This window comes from Podarcis liolepis (genome assembly GCF_965112155.1).
Source record: "Podarcis liolepis genome assembly, chromosome: 2".
In the NCBI taxonomy this organism is placed as follows: Eukaryota; Metazoa; Chordata; class Lepidosauria; order Squamata; family Lacertidae; genus Podarcis; species Podarcis liolepis.
The window spans coordinates 57,019,593-57,038,582 of NC_139555.1; the positions used below are offsets into that span (position 1 = coordinate 57,019,593).

The 18,990-nt window shown below is 39.3% G+C and overlaps 1 protein-coding gene across 2 annotated transcripts in view; it reads right to left on the reverse strand.

The window, feature by feature from the left end:
* Nucleotides 1-18,990, reverse strand: part of FSTL4 (follistatin like 4) — a 340,721-nt gene that overhangs the window by 13,981 nt on the left and 307,750 nt on the right. The window contains exons 9-11 of one of the 2 annotated variants that reach the window (XM_083488098.1): nt 5,836-5,997; nt 4,142-4,276; nt 2,038-2,064 (exon numbers count right to left, since the gene is read on the reverse strand). In XM_083488098.1, the coding sequence (XP_083344224.1) occupies nt 2,038-2,064; nt 4,142-4,276; nt 5,836-5,997 (324 nt within the window). The remainder of the gene's footprint in view (nt 1-2,037; nt 2,065-4,141; nt 4,277-5,835; nt 5,998-18,990) is intronic. The other variant, XM_083488099.1, reaches the window with a different exon arrangement.

Consider the following 18,990-nt stretch of genomic DNA (forward strand, 5'->3'; position numbering starts at 1 on the left):
AAAGTTGGGACAGTTTAAAACAAATGATAACAATCATGCATTAACTTATGGTAAGTGTGAACTGTGCCTATATTCAGATTCATGCACATTAACCACCCTGTTCTTTATGATCGTTTGATAAAATGCATGTTCACATTTCAGCTTTCATTTGCCCTGCCGTTAAAGCAGATATTTATGGTAATGCTATGACTCAATTTCATGTTGCTTAAGCATTAGTGGTTTATTATCATAGCCTTGGTGAATTTTCCATGAGGAAAATGCAGTAGTCCATGTTCTAGCCTTCATTAGAACCAGCATTGCATTACTCAAGTTTTCTAAGCCTAGGTACACCCTGCCCCAAGTAACCACATTTTGAAGAAGAGAGCCCTTAAAGATAAGAAGTTTCCCTTCAGGACCAAGGAAAGAATCCAAGCAGGAAAGGTCCCTATGCCTTGCATGGAAATGCCATAGGTTTCTGGAGCAGGGACAGAGCTCCCTGTCCCTCCTATATGCCAGTTCCAAGCATGCTAGTTAAAAATAACTTTAAAAATATCAGGCTACTAACTTTTTAGAGTTTATTTAATTTACGTAATCTATGTAAGTCCACAAAAGTTCATAGCCTGAAATTTTCCATACCAGATCTTACAGATAAACTACCTTTCCCCCATTTATGGCACACTTCTCCTGAATGGGCACACAAGCCCAGAACATCAGAAACAACCACTCTAGTATTTTGCGAAAAAACTGTATTTTGATGGTAGAGCTAAATCCTGCTTCCCTGACTCCAAGGAAAGATATGATCGATGCAGGATATCATGTTCATGTAAGGTGTGTTCCAGTGCCCTTTCAGCATTGCAGAGGCTTTTTCTAGGAAGAAGAAATAACCCGGTGATTCTATGATACTAAAGGTACTTAATTGGACGGAGTCAACACAGGCCAATTATTTCATCCATTTGTGGAACGTTGAGTTCATCTCAGCTGCCATAGATGCCCAATCAGTGAACCACTAGGACATGCCATCTCATGATCAACATGGCAAAATAAGTTAAACAACCAATTGTTTAACTGTTCCTGACCAGCTTTTGCACATGCAAATTAATATGGTAGGCATTCACTTGATGTGAAACTCTGGAAAAATTCTATTATTTCCTACTGCCCAGCAAATATTTACACTCGGCAATTCATTGTACAATTTCCTGTAGGCATATCTCAATACTTAGGGCTCCTGCGAGAACTTAAGAGAGTCTTTTTGCAGAATCGTCCCACAGTGCTGCAGTAATGATTGGAAGGCTAGAATCATGGGGGTGTGGCAACTATCACCTTTCCTTCCTGGTTGGGTAGGAAGAACACTTGGCAATAGGCTCCATCATGTGGTCCAGCTTTTTAATATATTGTCATGGTGACATGGGATAAGGCCAAGGAAAACACATCTTGCTCTGCTGTGGTGATATATGAATCAGACCTCAATAAGTAAATCCATGAAGGTTTTAAGGATTATTTTAACCTGCACAGAGACTAGAAGTGTAGGATTCACTATAAATCTGATCGAGCTGAATAAACAACTGTCACTGGAGTAAGCAGTGTTCTACATGGTTGAAAGGAAGGAGAGCAACAGCTTTTCTGATATTTATTTAGCAAAAAATATGGAGCTGAAATATGTGGCCTAGAAAATAAACATCTGTTCAAGTGATGTAAATGAACAAAGAACAGCAGGATTTGTTGGTGTAAATTAGAGTACTTACATTCCACTTAAAGTATAGCAAATTGTGACTTTCATTCTGGTGTTTCTGCTGATAATTACTTAAGAATCTGTTTTCAAATGTTGTTAACTTTCTGAATGCCTATTCAGAAAATCTTTATCATAGAAACTTAAGAGTCTTTTGGAAAAGTTGCATCACTAATATTCTACCAGTTATTTGTTGGGTTTGCCTGCTTGCTAAGCTGAGACCTGCTGACATTGCTAAAGTTAGTGGCAAATCAGTGGAGAATGGTCCATTATGGAATTATTAAAGCAGACAAGCACATTATCACTACAACAAGACAATTTTACTGCAGTACCTTCCTCTCGCCACAGTATGTTTGCAACTGCAGCATCAGAGAAATGGGAGAGCCAGAAAATGATCAAGAAAAGGAAAAAAAAAAAAACATTGTCAAAATTTCATTGCAGCAATTAAAGGAATTTAACATTCTGGTTTTTTAAAACTGTTTTTCCTCTGATAGCTTTACAGTATTAATTCAGACACATGATGTCACTTGAGTAAAAATATGACAAAACAAACTTCACCAAATTCAGTTTTTCTGTCGAAGCATCTATTGCCCCTCCCCCACAGCAAACATCAAAGTTTTTATAGAGAAAAAAATCTCATTAAATTAAATATTTTTGATTTTTGCCTAAGTAAAGATTACAAAACATGTCTCTTCATGAGCAGACAGTTCTCCTCTTTCCACAATAATGGCCTTTTATCTTGTAGAATCACACAGAAGCTGTAACCACATGAAAGCTTGCTGTAAATGCAATGCATTTTCTAACAGATAATTACAAAAATCATAATGCTAAGCAGACTTTCTTTTCATTAATATTCATTAATGAGCATTTTGATGTTCAAAGTTTTATTTTTTAATTAATTTATTTTTACAGCCTTCTCTTGGCAAAAACAGCCTTGCTATGGAGATTACTATTATTCTTTCCCCTAATATTTATTTACATTTCTTACTTGTGGAACAAATGCCTGGGGCTGATCTTCCATTGTGCGTTGGTGACTGAAGGCACATTTGTTAGGGAGCTGTAGTCAATCCCAGTTGCCTAGGGGTTGTTGTTTTGTGATTATATGCCCATTTGAAAATACATGTTTGTCAAATTCATGCACTAATTTTTTTAATGCAATATCTTGTTGGCGTATCTTAGAAATGTAATGTGTAAAGCTGGCTGTACACAGTGCTATGCAATGGTTGCCATGATGCTACAAAGAATTGTGAGACCAATCTTATGTTGCGTTTTGAAAACAATAGACAAATAGCTTCAAATATTTTTCTTTTGCAGCAGTGCTTTGTTAGCTTTAGGCATCAAGAAAATGAGAGATACAAATTGACTGCAATTTTAATTAGCATGGCAAGAAATGTAATTCTATGACTGTCAATGAAAAATCTTGCATTCTTCCCTGCTATGCAAGCTGAACCTTGTATCGTGTTCCACATATTTCTTCAAATCAGGAGACATCCTGCAGATATTTTATAAGCAAGACTTCCATGAGGTTTCATTAGTGGTATGGGTCTGATTTGTGAACACTTTAAACTCCAAAATAGGAGCAAAAGAGTACCCCTAAACTCTAGGCCATAACATAGCCCAGCAGATGCCATCAGAATAAGGCCACGGCATGGTGGCCTTGGATAATACTGTGACCCCACAGGTATGGATTTGGCTGCCCCAGAATCAATGATCTCTTGGAGGACATCATGGGGATATAAAGATAATCACAGCAAGCTTGAAGATTTCTAATCCCTGGTGTGTTTTAGATTGTGTCATCAGGAGCATAACAGGGTCTAGAGATTTATCCACAGGCTATAACGTTCCTGACCTGGATGGAACCATCTGCATTATCCACAGCCTTGAATGATTTACTAGAAAAGGGAATATGGCAGCAAGTGTTCCAGACAAGCTAAAAGAGGCAGAGTCTGCAGCAAAACCTCTAGGTGCCAATGCACTCTTGCTGCTGCTACACTGTGCTGGATGTTTGCTGAACTAATTGGGGGTGGGGGTTAGGCTTAGTTCCAAACCATAGAGAAGGTCTACCCATCACTAAATTTCTCATGTTCCATGCAGAATTTCAGGAGTGAAGATCAAATACGTCTTTGCTTCAGACTCATTATATATTAGAGCAGACTACTAAGGAACAATGTGGAAGTTCTTAACCAGAGTTTGTTAGTTTTAAGTAACAACAGTGAATGGAACCACAAAGTCCCTTAGAATTGCGTAATTAATTAACTATTGTTGGTGATAAATGGGAAGCAGGCAGCTACTTTGAAATTAGGCTTGATCATGTGAATCTTTACTCAGGCAAAACCCAGTTTGGTACCATTCAATTAAGTCCGCAGTTTTAAAACTCAAACCATAACCTTAGATATAGTAAAGAGCTTAGAAAGTGTGTGTAAAAGTTCAACCTACGAGTCTTTCTAGCTGAATCTTCAATGAAGAGAGAAGAAATATCCTCATCTACTCCCACTTCATTTTTAGCAATGCAAGTATAGGCACCTGTGTCTTCATATCGAACACTACTGATGTGAAGTTCGCTTCCATTTGCTGCAACAAAAAAGATCCACAAAAGCTATAAATTGTAACAAGGTCTGGAAAGTGAGGTTTTTAGGCTGCAGTCTTAAACGCAGTTACTTGACAGAGTTCCAGTGAAATCAAATAGGCTCAGAGGGTTTTATCCAACAAAGTAATTCAGTTAGCACAAGGACTTTTTCCTTTCCCTGCACACCTGCCCATCTGTTCTGGAGGACTGGGAAGAGAGAGAGAGAAGAGGAAAGGAAGTTCCATGGTGCAGGAGGAAGTCCTTGTGTTAACAGTAACAGGGTAACTATGTTGGATACAACACAGGGTTTCAGCCTTACAATTATGTTTTTGAACTCATTGTTCCAGAATTGAGATTGCTGACAGTTGAAGAAGTCCAGAAATACTGAGGATGAATGATTGGTTACCATGACATTGGAAAGTCACAAAAGTTTACTTATCTTTCTGAGAATAAGAGAATGTCAGTAGACAATACATTATCAGATGGATAAATCTTTGAACTTCCGATAATATTTTCATTTCTTGTATTTATTCACATATTTCTAGGGTATCTTTAAAAGCAAAGCCTTCACAAAGCAGCAAAACCATCCATAAAATACAATGGCACATTTCGGTAACACCAACCACTTAAAACAACAGTCTAAAACAGTTCACCGGCCAGTAACTTAACATTAAAAATGAAGTAAAACCACATAAAATCATTTCCATTCAGCAGCATTGTAAAATTCTTTGAAAAACATGTGGCCTTCCAGAGTCTGTTTAAAAGCCTGTACATGAATTTTGGGATATTAATTTTGATTATAGCTTTTTTTACAGGCAGTTTGACACTATGATACTAAAAGTGGCAATTATACAGGAATTGAGAAATTTACTGTAAACTGATGAAACTGATGAAAAGAATTGAGAGCTGCTTTAGGGCACAGTCCCTCAGCCAGCATTTGGCTCATGGAGGGGCTTTCTGAGCGGTGTACATACTGCATAAAGGTGAGAGGCCCACTAGTAGGATGGTACTTGTGCTGCCACATGCCCTTGATGGAACAAAAAACTGTCCCACCCTGCTATCCAACAGGGCTTTGGATGTGGTGGTTTCTGTTCCATGGAGTCTCCATACACCCCCATGTGCAACAGGCCTGCTCTGTTAATTCCAGTAACACAGAAAATAATGTTATGTTGGTTCCAATAATATGGATATGAAAAGAGATAGTCTACTGGAGGAATCCAGCGTTGTGCTTTGTTTGTCAGCACAGGCATTTCAGCTTGTCAGACAGAATGATTCCCCCTCTCCTTACCCCTCACACAGGAGGTATGTGGGACACATGGGGTGGGGGAAGGGGAGAAAGTCCCATAGTGCCAGCAAAATCCCTTGCATAGGGCATCCACCATTGAGGCTCATTTGGTGAATCACGGAGCCAATTATTTTTCATCTCAACCAATACAGCAGCACTTGATCCAGATTTTACCTAAGAAGTCGTAGAAAGTATTGACTGATGTTGAATTTGCAAAGAGAAAAAGCAAAAATTCGGTTCCATTTGACGTCAGATAAAGCAAACTTTTCTTACCCTTACCTAATAGCATCAGTTGCTTAGACAATTTGGGCACAATACCAATGCCGTTCTTTAGCCAGGAGATTTTGGGATTTGGGATCCCCTCAGCATGACACTTGAGGCTGGCTGATACCCCGGGTTCTTGTGCCTGGGTTTCAGGATACACACGAATCACTGGTGGCACTGTGGAGAGAGAAAAAACAAAACAATGGGTGGCTTTAAACTAAGCTGTTAGGTGTCAGCTCTTACTCATCAACAACATACAACACGGTATTGTTGTGGCAGCTAGGGATATAGAGGACTCAAACATTATGGATCCAAACCATACATTATGTGCAATTTCATGTTTCTTTCTCGTATGTGTGTGTGTGTTTGTTTTAAGGGGCTGCAAACTTTTCCTTTCCTATACTTATCTGCTCAAGACTGCACTCCAAGTACCTTTCTGCAATGCTGGGAAATTATGTGGTAAGCCTGTATCTTTTCCCTGAAGAAAGAAAAGCACCTTTTGGGTGCATGATTTTGAGTTGACACCTGGCAGTATGAGAAAGAGCTGGCAACCTTCCACTGGCACTCTTCCGCTTTTGATTGTGTACTCTAAAGTTGACACACACACACACACACACACACCACATTACACTGCTGCTGAAAGAGTTGCACTGACTACCAATAAGCTACTGTGCTAGGTTTGAAATGCTGGTACTGGTATGATGGCCTCTGCGGAGTTAGCCAAACTGACTGTTAAGATCCGGAACCAGGGCGACCAGAAATTCCAAAGAGAATGGAGTAAACATATTGAGTACTTGAAAGATAATTGCAAAAATGTGAAGACACTAGCAGGACTGAAATAAATCTTGTAACATAATGTAAAAATAGTATCTGACCGTGGACAAAAATGGACTTGATATATATACTGAAGGACAGAAAATGACAGTTAAAATGCGCATACAATTTATTAGAAATTGGAAAACCAGCTGAAGGAAAGGAAGGAAGTCATGAGCTCGGCGGAGCAAATGTATTTGATATGCACCCGAAAGGCTGTTATATTTTGTGTTTTTTTTTAAAAAAGAAAAACAACAAAAATTATTTATAAAAAAATAATAATGGAATGCAGGTACTGGTGTGTAAACCCTAGACAGGTTGGGACCAGGATACCCAAAGAACTGTGTCATACCCAACCAATCACTGCATTCTGTGGGAGAAAGTATCCTGGAGATGTCATCCTACCAAGTGGCCCATTCTGAATGCTGTCAAGGTCTTTAGTGTGGCAGCCCCTATCCTTTAGCACTCCTTCCCATTATACATCAGATCTCTATTCTCTTTGCCTCTTGCTGTGTCTTCTAAATGGAGACCTTCATCCCAGTTCATATCTGTATTGGATTTGTACATGCTGTTGTGGTTCAAATTGTTTATATGTATTTCAAGAAATGTTTTTTTATATATGCATTTGTTTTAAGTGTGTGTGTGTGTGTGTGTGTGTGTGTGTGTGTAAAACACTTTGAGGTTTGTAATGGGAAGCAGTTCACTAAATGAAATAATAAATCAATCAATAAATAAATAACACACAAGTTATTAAAAGAAACACTGGTCTTTACTGAATTCAAACGTGAGAGATTAATAAGTAACTCTTGGGGGGCGGGTTGTGCTGCAAATTTGACTCTAATCTAATTGTTTATTTACTCCAGGGGCTTTTAAAAATAACCAATGCACGCATTAGAAGCTGCTTAATTTTGCCATCAACAGCTCAGTCCTACATAGGTGTCAACAACTCAACATTTTAGTAGTCCAGCCTGTAAAACTATGTTTGGTTTAGTGCTGAGATGAAATGGGCAAAATTAGATTTTCAGATTTACACCATCCCAGATGGGATGTACCGTGCTGGTGGTATTTGAAGAGGTGAATTCTGTGCTTGTGGTGTGTACTAATGCTGAACTTAAATATACCCTCTGTCTTTCCCCACTGTTTTTTTTTCAGGCTGCAAAACTGCTGGTGGAGGGGGAAAATTTATTATTTTATATTTTTATTTCTAGCTTATCTTTTCCCCTGACAGGACTCAAGGCAAGATATTTCAGAGGTTTGGGCAGGCAAAATATGGGAAGCTCTCATGAAAACTTAGGATCGGTGGTGAATACAATCCCAGCACTGATGTGAACCTTTAAAAAAATGCACAAGTTTCTTGAGAGAGCAAGGAGCAACACCCTCATTCTTCATGTTAAAGGCAGGTGATGAAGTGGAATTGGCATGAAGACACGTTAGAATGAGGGCAGTATTCTGTGTCCTCTCCCTGGTGTCTTGTGAGTAAAAATAAATAAAACTGTAAACACTAGCAACAGGGAGCAATTTGGGCTGAATCTTCTCTGTCATAAAATACAAATTAACACCATTAACATCAGTGAGAGTTATATCTATCCTGAAGGAGCATGTTGAAGACATTACTTTCCTGTCTGAAGGGCATTTCTGAGATGATCACAGTTTGAACATTTCTGCCACCGTAATAGATGCAATAAAAAGTGTCTGAATTCACTTGTCTCTAAAGGATAGATAGAATAAGGCCCCATTTGAGGAAAATACACATTTATCAAATAGCTAGTTTGATATGCAGCTGTCTATAGCAGCATTTTGTATTGAAAAAGTAAACTTCACCACTGTTGAAAACTACCTTGATTTTTCTTCTTCTCAGCACCATGATGTGTTTCAGTGAATTTAGGGTAATTTCCTTATGCTGCCTCCCTTCCCCTCAGCCAAGCTAGTTTAGTCACATTGTTATGATGTCACTCACATTTGTGTTTGTCATATGTTTTGTATAGGGAAGGTTTTTCCCCCTATAGCATTGTAAAATGGAGGGGTGGGTTCTTATGTAACTGTATGTGTGGGTTTTTGAAAATTGCATTTTTGATTTTGTATGCTGCAAAAAAGTGGTGGTGATGATACTGAGAGTGCTCTCTGATCTATTGGCCCCAACCAGCCTCATATATCCAATTTAAAATGGTATTCTGAAATAGTTTTGGTTGGTGTTTAAACAAGAACTGAAGAAAGAAGGGATTGAATCCTACATTCACTCAGTAGAGTGTGACCCAAATAAGCAAAATCAGTAACAGAGTGGTGTGAAAGCGTATCTAGTGGAAAAATAATACACAGACACTAAAATTAGACTGCACATTAGAACCAAATCTTATACAATTTCAAAGATTCAAAAATACTTATTTCTTGTTTACAATCAGCATGCATCAAATCTTTGTGAAATTCATCTTTTGACATGAATTTGTCATTTGCGAGTGGAGGAATCCATGAAAAACTCTTTATCGTTCATTCCCCCCATTATTTCATCTTGGCACTAATCTGCACACATAGTGAGAGCCCTCCAATCTTCCCAGGTTGCATTTTAAACTGGCATTTTTTGCAAGAACTTGACTAGATATTTTTAAAGTGTATCACAGAGAGGCCATATTCACCATACTGAGCTAGCTCAGTTCATAATATTACCACAATGAAGGTACTTTCAAGAAGATGGTGTCAGCTGACAAACATTAGATGCAAGCACAATGTGTGATTTGTTGTTGTTGTTGTTGGGGTTGTTGGTTTTTTGCGTGGTAACTCAGTTTGGAACACCAAAACCCAGAATTAAAACTTGCTAGGAACCCTTCTAATTAAAATGTCCCCAGTGCTATTTTCAGAAAGGAAGAACATCTAGCAATTATATTCATCCACAATATCCCTTGAGCTATTTCCTTCTGGTGACTATCCTCAGAAAGATTCCATTATCTTGCACCTACCTACTGATCCCTAAAATAGTTCTCAAGTCACCAGTTCTGGTGAATACTGTAAATGATATCAGAAAGTGAAGCATGGTTTCAAGTCTTTTTGTTTACAAAGATGTAAAAAAAAGTGACTGGAGGCAATTGTGGAGAGAGACGATAGGAACTGACCTTGCTTCCATTTTAAATCAGGCATTTGGTTTTACCTTATTTCATCCATAAAACCATCAAGGCACACTGTGCTGTTAGGATATTTTCTGCCATTCATTACAATAATCTTCACATAGCATAAGAGTCTCTAACAGGGCTGACAGTATGCTTTCTGACTTTGCCAAGCCTACTAATCATGAACTGTCTGGAAGAATGCATGCCAGATTTGTTAGAGTCTCTCTCTGAAGGAAAGAGATTTGTGTACTGAGGCTGCTACAAAAGCCAACTTTCTCTTAGTAAATTAACAAGAATGAAAAGTCCAACATATTAATAGCACTATGCTCCTGAGCAATTCTCATTACAGCCATGGGCAAACTAATTTTAGCACGCATTACATCATATCTTTAAATAGGCATGAGAGTAGCATCCTCATTTAATATAACCTGTTTTCAAAGGATATCTATAAAAGGAAATAGGCAAACTCACTAACATGGGCAGATTGATGATATTTAAACAAATCTGTTAATTACCTAATTTCTTTGTCCCTTGAATCTAGGGTAGAACAATGCAAAATTATGTGCAGATGGTAATATACTGAAGTCATATTGCATCTGAGAAAGAAAGCAGGTTGGCTCATTAGGAAAAAATAACAATCAAATTCATAGGAGGTTATGATTCATAGGTAGTTTTGTCTGTATGAAAAGCAAGTAGATGAATGCTGGGCTGTTTTTCTTAAACACTTCTGGTACGAATGCCCATCAATTCTGCTAACCTGACTTTCTTGACTGACTTTCTTTATAGCCTGATTCATCACCAGCCATTTAAGCAAAGAATGTGGCTTGATCCTTGCAAGTGCTTGATAGCATATTGGCAAGAGTATTTCTTTCATTAGTGAATAATGCTAATTAAAGCTAATCAACACAAGCAGAACAAAGATGAAGCTCTATAACTTTACTTAAACAAGGAGTGCTCAAAATGAGCAAAGCAAAAGACCCATTTTTTTTAAAAAAAGTGAGAGTTTAAAACACCCACCACTTTGATCCTGCTTCAGGTGTGGTTTTTGGAACGAAACTATTGTTCTCCTATGCTGAGAATTGGGCAAGGTAAATATGCCCCTGTTAGACTTCTCAGCAGAATCTTAGCTACTATATGCCTTAGATGGGATTGGGAGGCATCATTTTGAAATGGTTCCAGTTGTTTTTGGAGTGGGGTAAGGCCCTACTCCAGAAGACTCCATTTCTGGTGGACACTTCAATGGCATATGGTGACCCATAAGGATCAGCTTTGTTTCCTCATTATATTTATCATCTACATGGAATCACTGGGACAATTTTTGTGGGGGAGGGGGGAGTTTTGCATCCCAGAAGCAAGACAGCAAGCTGGAAAGCCAGAGAGGCAGAGAAATGGTTGAACTCTGCTGGAATCCAAGGCTGTGGCTATGGGAGAAGCAAGACCCTTTTGGGGTGTTAATGCTGTGGACCCCTCTACTGCAAGCTCAGGTTGTATATACGTGTAAATAAACCATATATCATAAAGACACCACCATCTCTGCTGTGTCTCATTCCCAAAAGGAAACAAGAACCCTGGGTAAGCACTTGGAACCCCTGGAATCTGGCACTGTTTGGAGTGGCATGCAACAATATTATATATCACATATTATTATGATTTCTTACCCCCCCCCTACACCCTAAGCTCCCGGGGCAGTTTACAACAATTAAAACATGGTATCAGAAACTCTTTAATTTACTTCTCCCTACCTAAGTCTCAAAGCAGCTTACAATGATAAGAAATATACAATATATAAAATTTAAATATATAAATTCAGCCTCAGAAATTTAAAGCCTCAGAAATTTGAGATCTCAGGAATTTGAACGAGTAACATCAGAATATTTTAAAACATCAGGAAAGCATTCATGATGCAAGGGCCTTTTGAAAAAAAAGTGCTTTAACCGAGTATCTGAAACTCAGCAGAGATGGTGCCTGTCTGACTTCCAGTAGGAGGGAGTTTCATGGAGATGGCTCCACAACACAGAAGGCATGATTTCTAATACTAATAGTGCTCCCCAGGGCTTTTTCCAGGGGGAACTCAGTTCCAGCATCTCTTGGGTAGGTGCCGTTGCCATTCTGAGAGAAAGAGGGAGGTGTTCATGGTGAGTTCCAGCACCTCTTTTTCTAGAATCATAGCACTGGTGCTTCCCCCGGTGATCTCAGTGATCAACTTGGAATGTACAGGGTAAGGTGGTCCTTAGGCTGGAGCTCCTACTTCACCTGTTCCTCAAAATGTAAGACCTAGCCACAGTAATCCACACAGCTTAGTTACATGCAGGTTGGATTATAGTAGTATGTTCAACATGGAGTTGCCTTGAAGGTGACATTGGTAGGGTTGCCATATTTCAAACAGTTAAAATCTGGACGGAAAAGTTGTTAAGCTAGACATAGGGAAACTTTAAACTTTTCCTAAACCAGAGACTGAATATAAAAAATTACAGACCTATTTCATTGTTAAACAATGATTATAATTTTTTTGCAGAAATACTGGCAAACAGACTTAAAAATTGTTTAAAGGATTTTATACATAAAGACCAAGCTGGATTTCTCCCAAATAGACAACTTAAGGACGTCAGGCATATCATAAATATTATAGAATATTTGGAAGTCAAAAATGAAATACCGCGGCTCTAATATTTATAGATGCCGAAAAAGCATTTGATAATGTATCATGGCAGTTTCTGTTAAAGAGCATGGAGGCAATGGGGATAGAGGGCACTTTCATGAAAGGCATAAAAGCGATTTACTCTAATCAAACAGCTAAATTGATTGTTGACAATAATTTGACAGATTCGTTTAATATTATGAAGGGAACAAGACAAGGCTGCCCTCTATCCGCTTTATTATTCATAATGGTGTTAGAGGTAATAGCAAACAGGATGAGAACTACGCCAGAGATACGGGGGATTAAAATTGGTATCAAGGAGTACAAGTTGAAGGCATATGCGGATGACTTGGTGTTATCCTTAGAAGAACCACAAACAAGCGTCGGTAAGGTTTTGGAACAATTAGAGGAATTCGGCAAATTATCAGGTTTCAAATTAAACAAAATAAAGACTAAAATGCTGGTTAAAAATATGGATAGGGATATAAGAGAGCAATTAGAACAAAAATATGGAATTAAAGTCGTAAAAAAAGTAAAGTATCTAGGTATCTGGTTGACATCGAAAAATATTAATTTAATCAGTGATAATTATATACCTACATGGAAAGAGATAAAAAAGGATTTGGATATATGGAATAGGTTAAAGCTTTCATGGTCTGGAAGAATGGCGGCAATCAAGATGAATATTCTCCCGAAAATGTTGTTCCTATTTCAGACTATTCCGATAATCAGGGGGCCTTCGATATTCAAGGAATGGCAAAAAATTCTTTCAAAATTCATATGGCAGGGAAAGAGGCCAAGAATTAAATACCAACTACTTACAGACCGGAGAGAAAGAGGTGGGTTTTCCGTGCCAAATCTAAGATTATACTATGAAGCTTCCTGTTTATGTTGGCTTAAAGAGTGGATTGTTTTAGAAAATTCGGACTTGTTGGACTTAGAAGGCTTTTATAATAGATATGGCTGGCATGCTTACTTGTGGCTCAACAAAGAAAAGGTTCACAAAGGTTTTTCAAATCATATTTTTAGAGGAGCCCTGTACGAAGTTTGGGAGAAAAACAAAAAACTTCTAGAAAGAAACACCCCCTGGTGGTTATCCCCGGTAGATATTTTAACAATAAAAAAATTGAACATGGAGGGGAAAAGGTTAACATATGAAGATTTATTGGTAAAAACAGGAAAAAAGTTTGAAGATTAGAACTTATGAGGAACTGAAAGATAGATTGACAGGTTGGCTACAATACCACCAGATAAATGCACTCTGGAATGAAGATAAAAAATTGGGGATGAATGAGAAAAAATCTAAATATCAGATAGAAATTCTGGAAGGAAAAACCAAACTTTTATCTAAGATGTATAATTTTTTGTTAGAATGGGATACAAAAGATGAGTTGATAAAGGAGATGATGGTAAAATGGGCAATTGATTTTGGATATAACAGAGTACGACAAGTGGGTGAGGCTATGGAATAAAGGAATGAAGTTCACGGCATGCGTCACATTAAGGGAAAACCTGGAGAAAATGATGTACCGATGGTACATCAGACCGGTAAAATTGGGGAAAATGTATAAAATTGGAAACAAAGCATGCTGGAAATGTAAGCAGAAGGATGGGGACCTTTACCACATGTGGTGGGTTTGTGAGGAAATGAATTTTTTTGGGGAGCTTATATATAACGAATTAAAGAAAATTTTCAGATATATTTTTTCAAAAAAAAGGAGGCATTTTTGTTAGGAATAATAGGTGACGAAATTAAAAAAGAAGATCAGAGATTGTTTCAATATGCGACGGTGGCGGCCAGGGGGTATTGATAGCTCAAAAATGGAAATCAGCAGAGATCCCTACGCTTATGGATTGGCAAGTAAAATTATTTGAATACGCAGAATTAGCAAGAATGACACATAAAATTAGACACCAGGAAGGTATAAAATTTATTGAAGAATGGAGTAAATTTGTGACACATATTGAAAGTAATTGTAGAAATTTAAAAACTACAGTAGGCTTAACATAAACCTTGTGGCGTGTACATAATTGGAACAGAAACTGTAAGAGTAGAAGTATACCAAGAAAACCGCAAAGGGATAGGAAGGAAGTCGAGGCGTGATCCAACGCAATGTAAATAAGATGATGGTACCAAAGAATGATTGTTAAGAGTGTTTGTTTTAGTTTTTGATTGTTTGTTCTGGTTTGTTTTCTGTTTTCTGTTTAACTGAAAAGCTCAATAAAAATAAATTTTAAAAAATAAAAAATCAAATAAAACGTAGCTGCAAGGCTCATGCTCATGGGCGCTTGGCCACGGGGTCGTATGTCACCCATTCTACTACAACTGCACTAGTTGCCCATGTGTTTCCAAGCACAAGCCATAGTGTTGGTGGTTATCTTTAAAACCTTAAGCAGCTTGGCTCTAAAATACTCAAGAAACCACTTCCTCCTGCAACAGCCTGCCTAATCTCTACATTCTGGTTTTTGAGTTCTCCTTCCTGCAACCAGCATTATATAAGACCTTATCCTGGGAGGTTTACTTGGCCTCCTCCCTCACTGCTTTCCATCGATTGGTGAAAACATTTCTGTTCCAGCAAGTTTCTGCCTGGCAGGTGGTGTATTATACAGTGCACTCTGTTCGGGGGGTTTGTATGCTGTGCCTGTTTTAATTTTTTATATTGGCTTGTTTTATATTGTTCTTTTATTATGGGAATCAATACTTAGCATCTGGACAGCATACTGTATTCTAACCGTCAGCTGCTCTTAGCAGTGCAAAAGCATTCAAAGGGTGAGGTACACATTTCTAAATAAATAATCCATATTTCCTTTATCAGCATCCATGCTCCAGTCTAGAGTCAGAAAACTCTCTCTCTCTCTCTCTCTCTCTCTCTCTCTCTCTCTCTCTCTCACACACACACACACACACACACACGACTTCTTTTATGCTGAAGGGATTATTCATTCACTTCACTAGAGCAGAAAATGTCCCTCTTGGTCACCTTACTTTCTCTTCAGTTGAAACAAATGAAGATGTCTCTTCATGCAATAACTTCTTCACTATCATCATCATCATTAATGTGCTCATAGAAGTGGTTAGGCTGTGAACAGGGGCTAAGGCTGCAATTCAGGTAAATTCATTTACAGTACCTGAGAGCAAGCCCTATGGAACTCAATGAGACTTCCTTCTGAGTAGGCATGTCAAATTCAAACAAAAACAATAATTCCCTCTCCATCTTCCCGCACAGTGATTTACCAAGTGAACCTTAAAAGCTTTGCAAAGTGGTCATTGTTGTTAGACCTCTATTATTTATTAATTTAACATCCTTTTTTAAAAGAAAGAATGAATGAAACACTTTCCTAAGGCAACTCACAGCATTAAAATAGCGTAGCAGCAAAACACCAATTAAATATGTCCGTGGCTGCAACAGCATAACTATATACAAAAGCACCATAAAACACACTTGTAAAAAGCCTTATGGGTTGTTTTGAAATTAAGTTCTCAATGGGCATCTAAAGACAGGAAAAGGGGAGGCTTGATGAGTCTCCCTGGGTAGAACGTTCTATAGCTGTGCAGATACCATTGAAGGTTGTCTTCTTGGGATCTGCCTGTTCAGTTCTAGCTAGTGATGGGCTGGAGAATAGGGCTGCAGAAGGCTTGGATAGGTTTCTATAGGTGTATGCTTTCAAGGTGGTTGTTCCAGTGGCAAAAGTAACAAAGACTTCAGTGCCATATGATCAAGACTTGTCAACTGGAATTAATAAAGGCTGTAAAGGTAAAGGTACCCCTGCCCGTACGGGCCAGTCGTGTCTGACTCTAGGGTTGTGCACTCATCTCACTTAAGAGGCCAGGAGCCAGCGCTGTCCGAAGACACTTCCGGGTCATGTGGCCAGCGTGACGAAGCTGCTCTGGCAAGCCAGCACCAGCGCAGCGCACGGAAACACCGTTTACCTTCCCACTATAAAGTGGTACCTATTTATCTACTTGCACTTAGGGGTGCTTTCGAACTGCTAGGTGGGCAGGAGCTGGGACCGAAAGACTGGAGCTCACCCCGCCGCGGGGATTCGAACCGCCGACCATACGATCGGCAAGTCCTAGGCACTGAGGTTTTACCCACAGCGCCACCCGCGTCCCTATAATAAAGGCTGAGGTATCGCCTTATTTCTCTGAGGATCCCAAAGAAGTATGGAACAAAGCTTTCCCATATGTTTCAGCAGCAGCCCTGAATGCACACATTTATCCTGTGAAAGGATTGTCACTAGTCACCTACAGTACTGAATCAAAGTTCTCCATTAAAATTGCCTCAAAGTGAAATTACTATGTCACCATTTCAGAAGGATTAGTGGGCACTGCACATTAGTCTTTCACTTTCCAAAGGAGCATTGGACTTCCAATACTCTCCTGATTTCACCCAACCTCTTTTAAATATTTTATTTTTATTCCCTTAAATGGAGGATTCAGAGATGAAATGAGGGTGATGGCAACTGCCAGTTGTGCACTGGTAGCAAGGAATGAATGTACCTATCTATGTGTGACTGAAACCAAGAATAAATGGGTGAGACATAAGTGAGGAGTTGAACTAGGGCCAAATTTTATTTAAACTAAATGTACAGAGTGGGAACCTAACTTAAGCTCAACCTTGGGTGAGTCAAGCTGCCCATTTCAAAGCGCATGACAAGGCATAGCTCCAAAGCCAGGGCCCCTTCCTGCCCCACCCCATTCAAGGCCCCATAACTCAGGGAAGATGTGGCAGGTGGGTCTCCAGAAAAGGCTAAGGGCTTGTCCATACCAGGCCTAGGAAGCATGGGCCAGAGTGGTCTTCAGCTTGTCCTGTGCTAGCTAGACATAGGTCCAAGTGGTTTTGCCTTTGCCCTGCTGCTTTCCCCCCAGGAAACCTGCTTTGTGGAAAACTCGATTGCCATTTGCTCTGATTCAGCACTAAAGCATGGGTTTTCCAGGGGAAAGAAGTGGAGCAAATGGAAGTGTGGATGAACCCTATGACCTTCACAATCCATAGCAGTGCCTAAGGGTGCTCACCTGTTGCCTTATCTAACCTTAACCTTTCCCACACCTCCTTGCCAGCAATGTGACTGACTTAACCATGAAACCAAACCTATCTATTTAACAGCACTGACCTCTAAACACGAACACCTCCTGAATCCAGTTCAGAGTAGGGGGAAAAAAACCCTGTTTGCCCAAATGTGCAAGCAGGCAAAAATATTCTACTCAGATTCATATGTAAAGCTCTCAGCTGAAAGAACATTGTGATGTTGCATCAATGATTTACATGGACAGATCGCTCATATACCATTTGATTGTGATCTAAAACTGGAGGAATTTTTCTACCTTTCTGTTTTTCTTCTAAATGCCAGATTGCCACACATTACATTGTTCCAAATGGCTGTCTATTACTAGGCAGCTCTCTTGGATGATCTCTGAAATTGGATTGAGGAGCCAACCACCTTTGGTAGCCATTTTCATGGAAGACGTTATGATGATTTATGTCAACTTATTCTACGGAGCAGCAACCAAGGAAAATGATTCCTGGCACTCAGGGGTCTTTTGGTTTGCAAACTATCCATTTTCATAGCAGATTACTGTTTTATGAGGCTCTTTATCCCCCCAAAAAGCTTTCTGTTAGAAATGATAAATGGCTTTTCTTTCGCTAAACTTGATGTATAAAATACAAAACTCTAATGTGATATGAGCACATATAAGGGGAGAAAGCATATTACCAGCATACCTACGTTTCTTTATGACCCCTATTAACTATTCACAGGCACAGAGTGCATTGAACCAGATTCATTCCATCTTCTTGAAAAAAATGTTGTGAAAGAGACCAGAACTTAGAGAAACATCGGTAGTTTTACTTTTCACAAAATGGTGCTGTTTCAACCTATCCTATTCAAAATGTCCCATATTTTACTTCATGCTCCTCTTTCACACCCTTTCAACAGACTGGGAAGCTCTGTGTCATGTGTCTTTCCCACACAACTTTGGTAATGTCAGAATTCCCTGCTGACATAGAAGGTCCCCACACAATGCAGCTTTTTCCCACATGAGGATTTATCAGTGGTGGCTGGTGCCTATTGGTCGAATGGAAGGGTGGGAGACCAACAACAGGTGGAGCCAGAACCAAAGAGAGGCAGATCCAACTAATACTAGTTATTTCCCATCCTTCCTGCTGAGTTCTTTACGGGGCAACATTGAGACTAAGGAGTACAAAGCTGACAGACCATGTCACCCCTTGGACTGATTGTAAGAAAGAAGATAGACAGGTGGGGACTGGCTGAGGGCAGACAGAGGTTGGTGGGGCAGTGCCCCATTTGCCCTAATGGACCAGGCTCCACAGGGACTGATCCAGTTCCTGGTAGATATAAGGCTGACAAGGGAAGGAGTCATTTCTCTGATTCCTCCCACACGACTTGGGCTTTTTGACTGCTGGAGCAGTCTTGGAAAGACACCTTCTGCATTATCTCCCATGCTGCTCAGATAATGCTAGGTACACACACTTGTTCTTACAGATTATGTACAGGTTCCAAGGGCAGACATATTACTTAGGATAGTGTCTGTGCTATCCTAGTGTTACAGCTGCTGGATAATCTTCCTTTTGTATGGCAGATGAGTAGCTAATGGGCAAG